The following is an 11,408-nucleotide window of genomic DNA, read 5'->3' as shown; positions in this document are numbered from 1 at the left end:
ATGAGAGGGACTGAACCAGTAGTCTTTCGGTTGGACAATCTATCAAGAGAAGTTTGACAGGAAAAGTCCCAAGACTCTTAAAGTTTAAACTCACTGGCGAATAGCCCTTACTCCTGATCTCCATGGAGACAAATGGCAGTGTCTTCAAGATATTGCAAGGAACTACAAACTGCTGGAGAGGAGGTGAAGGACCCAGGGAAAGGGGGAACTTTTAATTCCTTCTTGTTGAAGGGCCAGGCTCTGAAAAGGAGGAAAGAAGACTGTGTGAACTGGCTGTACAGAATCCAAACTGAGAACGGTTTGGATTCTTTGAGAATGGGTTACATTTCAGAGATTTAAGGACTCTGTTCCTCATGAGAACTGAGAAACAGGACTTCAGAAGATACCTTACCAATCTGATCCAGAGGGATTTAACTGAATCCTGAGTGGGAGGTGAGGGATTTCCCCCAAAATAGTACAGTCCAAGTCCTAGGAACAGGACCCAGAGGGACACGTAAAAACTCTTCCCATCAAGAACATTGTCCAATCCATTCCTTTTGAGACCCATCAACTCATCACCATTCCAAATAAGGTTGCACTTGCTACCAATTCTTCAGATTCAGTTCAATCATTCCCCAACTCCAAGTCTATAGTGGCAAACAACAACAATAACAACAACAACAGGAGATTTGGGGAAGCTGTCCTTTTAATAACATTCATTAGTAAGAAAAGCTACTACTTGTCTTTTTTATTTTCTTCCCAGTTCAATGAATGTTCTCATCAGCCCATTTCTGTTCTGTTTTCCACCCCCCCTCCTTTTTGCTGTTTCTGCTGGAGATGTGAATGTTTTCTTTTTCGGTGTAAGACAAAAATGATTAGTTTAGGGATATGAAGAATTAATTCAATAAATGAAACATTTTATAGGAAATTCATTTTATTCAGTGATTGAAGACAGCTTTAAGTACAGGGAAAGGAAGAGGAATTGGACAGAGAGAAGAAAAGGAACAATAGCCCCATTTAGGTACTAGAGAATGGATTAAAGGCAAACAACCCTCTCAAACATGAACATCTTAATCTTCAGGCTTGTTATAATGATTTATGGTGTTCCAATATCTAAAGGGCTGCCACAAAAAAGAGAAGGTCAATTTATTCTCCAAAATAGCTGAAGGCAGAACAAGAAGTAATGAATGGAAACTAATCAAAGAGAGAATCAACCTAGAACTAAGGAGAAACTTCCTGGTAGAACAATTAATCAGTGGAACAACTTCCTTCAGATGTTGTGGGTGCTCCAACATTGGAAGTTTTTAAGAAGAAATTGACCAATCATGTGTCTGAACTCCTTGAGCAGGGGTTGGACTAGAAGACCTCCAAGGTCCCTTCCAATTCTATTATTCTGTTCTGCACCTTTTGGCCAATTCATTGTCCTCAGCTTTGGGGATAAATCCACCCACTCATAATTTGGCAAAGGGAACCCTGTCTTCTTATTCGATCATTTTTCCACCCTTCTTCATACGCTGTTAATGGTCTTAACTAATGAGGTCTCAACAGTTTATGAAAAAAATATTGTATTTGACTCACTTGAAATTGGAATTTAAACCATTCATTTATAAGCTCAGCTGCAAGGGGATTTCCATCCAGAATTCAATCTCTTAACTCTCTCTTAACAAATGTTTTACCATTTCAGCTTATATTGAACAAATTTATCCTCGGGAATGAGAAAATCAGAAAGCCAAGCAGTTTAACTTTTCCCGAATTTCTGAAGTAAGTTTTAAAATACGAACATAAGAAAATGGATAGTACTGTCTTAACGCTCTGGATGAACCCTATCACCCTAAATGAAAAAGGAATCCATTCAATATTAATATAGTTGCTGTGTGTTGAATATTCATTGATTCCTAATGATGTAAATACTATTTTAATTAAAATCATCCAGCACTGAGATTTTAGAAAATCGGAGCCCTGTTCCAACTTGCACCCGACTATGGTGAAGGGATGTTCCGGCCATTCCTTTTTTTCTGCTGTTTCCTTGTCATGTTGCCATCATCTCATCCCCATTCTGTGAGGCAGGCATAAATCATTATTAGGTTAGCCGTACTTGTGCTGTTGGAAGAAATATCCATCTGGGTTCAGTTCCAAGTAGGGACAAAGACACTGGAAACATGGAGACTGCTTGGAAAGATGGTTTAATGGTGGTCAGGATCACATGGCTTGAGATCCTGAACAGAAAAGGGCTGAGATCCTGTGTGCTCCCTGGCTTTATGCTTTTTCTGAGCTTTGAACTTTCTGGGGCACAAGAAGAGTACCCTGATTGGCTGTCAGACTCCCAGGGGGTGGGGGGTCTTAGCTAACATTGTAGGTTGTCCCTCAAGCTTGCCTGAGCCTTGCCATGTGGTGAGTTTCTGTTCTAGATGGGTTCTATTATGTTGCAGATGATGATGGCCCATTGAGAAAGGTGGGGAGAATGAGTGAGTTTAGCTGAGGCTTTTAATGGCCCATTGACAAAGGTGGGGAGGGGAGTCAGGAAGCTGCTTTGTCTTTAAAACATGTTTCTCCATTTCTCATCCAGGGAAATATATTCTGCCTTTTTAAATATTTTCTAAAATATTTCATTCTTCTAGGAGGGGGGTGGGTGCTAAATTCCTACAGTGCTAAAGCAGGGGTCTCCAACCTTGGTCCCTTTTAAGACTTGTGGACTTCAACTCCCAGAGCTTTGCTGGCTGAGGGACTCTGGGAGTTGAAGTCCACAAGTAAAGGGACCAAGGTTGGAGAGCCCTGTGTTAAAGCAGTGTTTTTCTCCTTATTCTGAGGCCCTCCAAGCTCAGCCCTCAAGATCTGTAAGGTTGGTTAGGCTTTGTTAGACACTGACTTGGACAGAAGCCAGGGAAGAGATGCAAGAACAGCATCAGCAAATAGCCAACTTCCTGCCAACCAAGTATTTTGCTAACTAAGAGAAGGGAAGAAAACACCTCAGCTCAACAGTGTGTGTGTGTGGGGGGGTGTCAAGTTGGCATTGCAATAAAAAAATCGCTTTGTTTACAATTTTGGTATGGTAAACTGCCTCCACCTAGTGGAGATAGTGGTGCGTTGCAACAAATGAAGTCCAGATTTTTCTTTAGAAACCAAACACATTCGCGATCGCGTTTGCTTCCAGAGGTATTAAATTTCTGGATTAAATGCAACTCTCCTAATTCTGCTTTAATGAAGATCTATTTCTGGCATCTCCAATTAAATGATGGTTAGAGAGGAGAGGGTACAAAAAGGTTCTGTAAGAAGGGCAGCTGTCTGTCAAAGTCTGCCCTTTGTCAGAAATGGAGTAGGGTCTCCTGCTTGGGCGGGGGGTGGGGTGGGGGTTGGACTAGATGACCTACAAGATCCCTTCCAACTCTGTTAATCTGTTAAATTAGGGAGTTAGAGAAATAGTTTGGCCTGTGTTTCTATTAATGTCATCCTCATTTAGTATCTCTGTTTTTCCTCCCCAACCTTTATATACATATAAGGCAAATCTCCAGAGGATACAGCCTCTGATATGTTTAATGAAAACTTAAGAATACAAATTCCTGAGGACTAGCACCTCTCAAACTGGCAAAAAAAAAAAAAACCACAACCCAACAACAACCTTAGCATGCAGGTTGGACTTGATGACCTCCAAGGTCCCTTCCAACTCTGTTACTATACATAAGTATCAGCGTTTGTGAATTAGAGCCGTCCACTTAATCTGCAAAAGATTCTGCCATCTACTCGATAGCTTTAAACTGTCAGGAAAAAGCATCTTTTTAGGTATAGGAGAAAATACAGATTGCTTGGCTTCAGGAAGTAAGGGAGGATCTCACAGGCAAAGCAAATGTTCTGCAAAGGTTCTTTGTTAAATGTGAAATGTTTTCAGCTTTATTTTTTTAAAAAAATGAAAATGCTAATCAAGCATCAGGACCAGGATCAAAAAAAGTTTCCAGTCTTCCTCCCAAATCTGAGGCTTTGTAACACCAGAGTCATTTGTTTTTCCTTCTGCTTTATAACCTTATATAGTCACTTGGCAGGAGGTGGAATACACACATCTAGCCCAACTTCTTTGGAGGAAATCTGAGATTCCTTTTCTGCCCATTGCATATCTGTATTTGGTTGCACCCCCCCCCCCAATTTTCAGAGCTCCCCAAAGAGCAGGTAAAGGTAGTGGTCCAGCAACTCTGCAGAGAGTGCAAGGGAAGCCAAAAATCACCTAGCAAGAATCCAGGAACAAGTGGGAATTTACTGTCAAGGAATCCCATTTGTTTTTCTCCCACCTTACTGAGCCTGGATCTCTGCCAACTGCCTCTGATGAAGGGCAATACATGACCAAGCCAGTCCAGAAGGAATTATGTTTATGGGACTCTGTCTCTCAGCCCGCTTTTGATTCAGATCCTTACCAAATCCCTTCCTCGTTTATTGCTTCACTTTCCTGGACCTCCTTTGCAAAATGTCAAGCCAAAAGGCCTTGTCAAAAGGGCTTCCAACTTCACACTCAATGACATGTTCAGTATATAGGATTCCGGCCAAAGAGCTTTTCTTTAAGAATTCCTGGGTAGATCTGGATTTGAAGACCCAAAGGACACAGTCTGATGCTTTTTAAAATAGTTCGATATTTTCATCAGCTTTTAAGAGCCCATTGGTCAGATATGTCCTGTGCAATCTCCCCACATGACCCACTGAGGCATGAATGAAGTTCCTCCACCAAGCCCTACCTGCTGAGAGATTTAACATTGCGGCCATGGTTAACCCATCATAGGGTTCTGCCTGTTTCTCCTTCACAAGCAGACTCATGCCTCTCTTTTAACTTGTAACCAGAACAATCTAGCCATGATGGGGTAGACCCACCAGGTCATGGTCTTCTCTGTGCACCTAGAAATGAGGTGGGTTTGAAGAAAGAGACTGGTCTGCCTTCAAGTTATCCAAGACTGCCTGGACAAATCCCTGCAGGTTTTTTTGACCATTTTCCCCCCCAGAAATGGCTTTCAGAATCAAGACGTGTCAGTTTCAGCCGTTCTTCCTAGGACTGAGAGAGAGTGAGTGGCCCAAGGTCATCCAGCTGAATTTATTCCTAAGGCAGATGAAAACTCACCGCCTCCTGGTGTTTAGCCTGGTGCCTTTAACCACTACCCCAAACTGGCTCTCATTCTTCCATTCTTGCTCTTTGTGGAAAAGTCCCGCTAGGGAAGGATTCCATCTAGATGATGATACCACCTGGCCCCACGGGTGATGTCCCAGGAGGCCACTCATCCCTCCAACTGGAAACGAATCCGCAGCTGTTCTCGGCTACTTTTAGTTCAGTGGCACATCACATGTTTTGTAGGCAGTCCATCCCAGCGTCAGTCTCTGAACTGAAAGGCTCGCTCTCTGACCGAGAGTCCAGCAAGCTGTTTGCCTGTCAGAAGAGTTCGTTCTGGAAAAGATGGGAAGCGCCATATGCTAATAGCCTAGATCAAGTTACATGCGCACCCTCCCACCCACTCACCCTCCTGCCACACGAACTGTGCCAAAGTTAGAGAATTACAAGAGATTTCCCAGGGGCGCTTGGCTGTCCCATCTTCATCACTGTTAACTCGTTTTTTTGCATCGCCGCTGCCGTTCTTGTATCAGCCGGCTATTTGCAAGCAGCCCGGAGCAGCAGAAAAAGGTCAGAGCAAGTGTTTACATTCGCCAGACGGGTTCGGAAGACTGAGGCCCGGGAGGGCGAGTTGGCAGAGGCGATCAGCTGTCAGTGAAATCGGACTCACCAGAGGCCAGAGGGTGAGCAAGCAGAGGTGATCAACTATCAGTGTAATTGGACTCACCGCCTCAGTAGCATTGCCAGGACTGCTGGGCAGGTTTGAACATAACTGGTTTAGGTTTTCAGGCCTACTGTGAAGGAAGGAATTGTTGCTTTTGCGAGGGTTTACGGTGACCATTTCCAATGGCTTGTGCTGCTCTGGGAGACGGCTCTATAAATGCAAAGTCTTTTTTGCATTTGAGATTCTGGAAAGGGCTCGGCTGCCTTGTTAGGGCTGAGCACCATTGGCAGATCCAAGCTGTCTACCCGAGGATGGCCTAAGCACTTAAGGGAGGGAGCTAGAGGGAGCTGCAGGTGAGTTATGGGACAAACCTCTTGCCCCTTGTCCCTGGCTTACCCTTGCTGGAGACAGTGACGAGAGAAACTTGGCCCTGCTGTCAGCTGGATCCCCGCCAAGCCATTTGTTTAGCTTCCCGGCTGGGGGTGAGGCGACAGCAGAAAGTTCCCTAGAGCAGGGCGGATGGGATGGTGCCTGTGCGTGTCTTGCTTTGGGCTTGAATAATGGCTGGGGTCCCTTCAAGGAGCCACAAAATCGAAGGATGGTGAAGCTCCTTCGGGGCCGGAATATCTAATGTTGTGAAGGCTGTCACATCTCTGGACCCAGAGCACCAACACATCAGGAGGACAGAGCTGGAGGAACCCGAGAGAGGAGAGCTGGCTTCTTGCAAAGAGGATGGGTCCCAGCCGTCCTCCCTTCTGTGGCAGTGACGGTGTCCTTTTGGGACCCTCTTTGCGCACGGCATTGGACATTTCTGGCTCCGGAGTCTAATTTAGCCTTTCGGCCATCAGCTACCCTCCTTGGCTTTGTGCAGAGCCTTGGGGGGGGTGGTGGCTGTGGTGGTGGCAATTGCCCAAGTTCTCTGCCTCTGAGGAACAGCAGCCGGGATGTAAGTGGGGATGCTCGCCTCCTGCTCCAAGCTAAACAACTCCCCTGGAGTTTCCCCACCCTCCAAGACAGACAGCTCACCTGTTCTCGCCAGGAAAATGAGCGCGATCCCCAACCTTCGTCTCCAGAGGAGGTTCACTGTGGCCCATCCGCTTTGGTAAGAGGCTTGGGAGGAGGGGGAGGACTTCTGTGGGGCCGTTGCATGCGCTTCTAGCTCAGAGGTTCATAATGATGAGCTTGAAGAAGGACAAACTAACATCTAACCCAATATCCTTTTTCTAGCAGCAGATCGTTCAATCTTTCTAGCAGCAATCCTCCCCTTTGTTTTCCAGTACTCACAGATTCTCCACAAAGAAGTTCCACTTAGCAGTTAAACCTGTTCTTCATGGATACGTTTCACTCTCTTTTAAAGTAATCTCAAATATCCTGTCCAGGGTGTTTTGGGGGTGTATGTGTGGAGGGGGGTTTGCAGGTTGGCTCTCCATTGGATGAGAACAGGTGTCCTGTTGTCTTTGAAAGGGGGGGAAAACTGTCCTTCCGTTTAAAATTCCATTTACCATTTTCTGGACGAGTAAATAGTAAAAGTAAATTGTTCATGCTTCAAGTTTGTTAGAAGACGCCTCTGCTGGTCCCTAGGAGCAAATCAGTTGTAGGATGAATCTTTGATCAGATCGTCTTTTATGTTCTTTTATTATTAAATGGAACCTCCCACTGCAAAGTCACTCTATCTGGGAACATAATGTGGGAAAGAGCAGCTGTCTTCTTCCTGCTTCCTCTGAGCTTCCTGCAGGCGTTTCGTCTTTTAAGGCTTTTAAAACTTGCGGGGAGGGGGGAGGGGGGAGAGGTTGCTCTCCAAACAACACAATAAATCAGCATTTAAGTAAGGAAATAAATATGTTAAGTCTGTAATTGGGTAAAAAGGGATGTTTCCGATGTATTACAGTACTTTCTAGAATTTTTATGATTCTTGGCAACATAGGTTTGTGGATCCCCCACCCCCCGCAATTCTGCACTCCGTTTTAACTTTGACCATGGGGGGGGGGGAGCGATTGTCTCCCAAAGGGGAGAAAGATAACCTCAGTCCATTGTGAGATTCCTCCATCTCGCACAAACCACACACTCACATCTTGTTCTCGCCAAGTCCCTTCCAGCCGCATCAACAGCTATTTATAGGAGAGTTCCAGATTCCGAAAGTATCTTCCCCAATGGGGTCAGGAACAAATAAAGCAAACAAAGGGGGGTGGAATTCAAAACAAAAATCAGGAGGGAGGATTTGCCAAATGCTTTCCCTTCCTCTGGTGAGTGAGTGGGATGGAGATTAAATTGAGCTGCTCCGTTGCGCTCATGGGGGGCGGGGGAGATGGATGTTCCTCCGTTCACATACATACCTCCACACATCTGCTGCTGTTGTTCTGGGTCCTCGGTTTTTGGCTTTCCCAAAGCGTCACATGATATTTTGCGCATTCCTGGAACGCAATTTTAGAACCAGAGGATTGGAAGGGACCATTTAGACCCGAAGGTCCAATTCCCTATATGGTGATTGGATGGATGCAGATTAAAGCATCCCATTCAAGGGATCTATCCAATCTGAAGAGCTTTAGTGAATTGTGGGGGGGCAGAGGGTGCTGCTGCTTCCACACTTCAGCTGTTTCCTTTCTGTGTTAGGAATGTTTTTCTTACCATTCAGCAGCTATTACGGGTAGCCCTCATCTTATAGCTGTTCATTTAGTGACCATCCGAAGTTACAATGGCACTGAAAAAAGTGACTTACGACTCACACTTGTGACCGTTGCAGCATCCCCGCGGCCACATGATCAAAATCTGGACACTTGGCCACCGTTGTGTATTTGTGACGGTTGCAATGCCCCAGGGTCATGGGGTTTGCGATTTGTGACCTTCCCGGCCAGCTTCCAACAAGCAGAGTCAATGGGGGAAGCCAGATTTGCTTAACGGTGAAGTGAACGTGATTCACTGAACAACTGCAGTCATTCCCTTAACAATTCTAGCAAAAAAAAATAAATCATAAAATTGGGTGCAAGTCATTTAACAACTGACTTACTTAGCAACCAAAATTCTGGTCCTAAATTGCGGTCGTAAGTTGAGGACTAGCTGCATTCCACATCATTCTTTGGGGGGAAGATAGAGATTTCTTGGCCTTTTTCTGCAGGTATTTCCAATGTGTCGTTTTCGAGGCTGAATGTTCCCAGTTCTTCAGTCTCTTCTTGCAGCGCTTAAGGTGGGACTGGATCAATGAAGAATTTAGTGGAGCTGTTATTTCTCTTGATTTGAACGCGATTCTTTAAGCGGAAATGGCAGTGAGAGAAGCGGAAGGAAAGGACACGCTGACGTTTTCCTGGTAGACTGTGCTGGGTTTGTCAAAGCCAGAGACAACTTGGGTTCATCCAAGCTTGCTGAACTCCAGGCAGGGCCTAAAGAAATGGACTGCAAGGGCTTTGTTCACAGAAAAGCCTTAATCAGTTCCGTTAAAGAACTGACCCTGCATGCTCCCAATACAGTTAACTTGGCTAGGATGGCTTTGCCTTGTTTACTTTTCTTTTGAAGGCTTGCAGGTTGTACAAGCCTAGCAGCTGACTTGGTTATTTTAGGGGTTACATGAATGTAGGAAAAAAATTTAGCTAAGGGTGTACGGGGTATATGGGCCTTGCAGCTTTGCTTGATAACCAGGTTTACACCCAGCAGTGGGTTGCAGATTATGTTACTACCGGTTTGCCCCCCACGTGTACACTTGCTTCATGCGCATGCCTGCCTAACACGCATGTGCCCGGCCTTCTGTGTATGTGCTTTACTCACACGCGCGCCTTCCGCACACGAACCTGGCCTCAAAAATGTGCCTAAATAGGATGGCATAGAACCGGGGCAGGTGGGCAGCCCCACCTGCGATTTCTGCTACTAGTTCGGGTGAAGCGGTTCAAACTGAATACCAGCTGTTTATACCACAGGGAACAGCAACTGGATTCCCCTAACATGCCAAGGCACAGACAACAACAACAACAAAAAAGCTGTGTGTCAGACAGATGACAAGGTGACCTTGCTCGCTCTTAGTGAAATGTCCCCTCCACCAGCAACTTCAAAAACAGCCATCTTGCCTTTGTTCAATTCGTGTCTTTCTTGGCTTGTGAAGTAAGGTTTGGTTCGCTTGAGCTTGGTTTTGGCTTCAGGTCCAGGCCTGAACTACTGAAAACTCTGGAGTTTTCCTACCAATTTTCAGAAAAGTGGGTTTGTGTCCATCTGTTTGAATGGAAACTGCACAACTAGAGGAAGTTTACCTCCAGGGATAAGCACCGGGCAGGGCTGATTCTTTCCATCCCGGCTTAGGATTTCCTGCTATTCGTGAGCTGCCCCGCTGTTTGCAAGTGAAATTTGCAAATATTGCAAATATTAGATGAGGGAATAGAAAGGGAACTCATCCAATTTGCAGATGACACTAAGCTGGCTGAAACAGCCAACACCCTAGATCAGGGGTGTCAAACCTGCGGCGTCACATTGTAGTCACGTGACATATCATGACTTTTTCCCCCACTTCGCTAAACCGGGGGTGGGCATGACCAGCGCATAACACATCCAGCCCATGGGTCACGAGTTTGACACCCCTACCCTAGATGATAGGCTCAAGATCCAGATGGATCTCAGCAGACTTGAACACCTGGCCCTATCTGACAAAACAAAATTCAACGTAGAATTTAGGCAAGAAAAGCAAAAGTACACATACAGATTAGATGAAACCGGGCTTAATAGCAGTAACCGTGAGAGGGATATTGGAGTCTTAGTGGACAACCAACTAAATATGAGCTAACAGTGTATGGCAGCAGCCAAAAAAGCCAATGCAATCCTAAATGGCATTAACAGAGGGATTCAATCAAGATCGTGTGAGGTGCTAGTCCCACTCTATAAAGCCTTAGTAAGACCACACCTAGAGTACTGCATCCAGTTTTGATCACCACACTATAAAAAGGTATTGAGATTCTAGAAAGAGTGCAGCGAAGAGCAGCAGAGATTATTAGGGGACTGGAGGCTAAAACATACGATGAATGGTTGCAGGAACTGGGCATGGCTAGTCTAGTGAAGAGAAGGGGAGACATAATAGCAGTGTTCCAATATTTGAGGGGCTGCCACAGAGAAGAGGGGGAACAGCCTATCTGCCAAAGCACCTGAAGGCCAGACAAGGAATAATGGATGGAAACTGAACAAGGAGAGATCCAACCTAGAAATAAGGAGAAATTTTCTGACAGTGAAAACAATTAACCAGTGGAACAGCTTGCCTTCAGAAGTTGTGGGAGCTTCATCACTGGAGGCTTTCAAGAAGAGACTGGACAGCCACTTGCCAGAAATGGTATAGGGTTTCCAGATTAAGCATTGGGTTGGACTAGATGACCTACAAGGTCCCTTCCAACTCTGTTATTCTAAGACTGTAATGAGTTAGATCAACTGTGGAGTTTATTTATTTATTTAATCACATTTAGTAAATGGATCTTCCAAAACTCCTGTGTTAGTGAAATGAAACCTCTCTGTACTGAAAAAGTCTACCTCTGCCTGCCTTCATTCAGTAGACTTTATTTATCAGGCAGCAACGGGCTATAATTTTGCTTTTTTTCACAATAGCATGTTTATGGGATTTTTCAGTCTCAGGTGCTCAAATGGCCTTAAGTTTTAGGTGCTTTGAAGTGGAGAAGCAGAAATTGTTGCTCTATCATAGACAGCACAAGGTATTTCCCACCAGTTATG

The 11,408-nt window shown here is 45.1% G+C and overlaps 1 protein-coding gene across 2 annotated transcripts in view; it reads left to right on the top strand.

Moving 5' to 3' along the window:
* Window positions 1-6,093: 6,093 nt before the first annotated feature.
* Window positions 6,094-11,408, top strand: part of PDE4C (phosphodiesterase 4C) — a 57,383-nt gene continuing 52,068 nt past the window's right edge. The window contains exons 1-2 of one of the 2 annotated variants that reach the window (XM_058163263.1): window positions 6,094-6,666; window positions 6,760-6,822. In XM_058163263.1, the coding sequence (XP_058019246.1) occupies window positions 6,665-6,666; window positions 6,760-6,822 (65 nt within the window). In that variant the 5' untranslated portion in view covers window positions 6,094-6,664. Of the gene's footprint in view, window positions 6,823-11,408 lie in introns of both variants that reach the window. The other variant, XM_058163262.1, reaches the window with a different exon arrangement.

Source organism: Ahaetulla prasina, chromosome 1, assembly GCF_028640845.1.
Source record: "Ahaetulla prasina isolate Xishuangbanna chromosome 1, ASM2864084v1, whole genome shotgun sequence".
Taxonomy (NCBI): Eukaryota; Metazoa; Chordata; class Lepidosauria; order Squamata; family Colubridae; genus Ahaetulla; species Ahaetulla prasina.
Note: the sequence above shows the minus strand (reverse complement) of the source record. Positions and strands in the feature narration are given on the sequence as shown.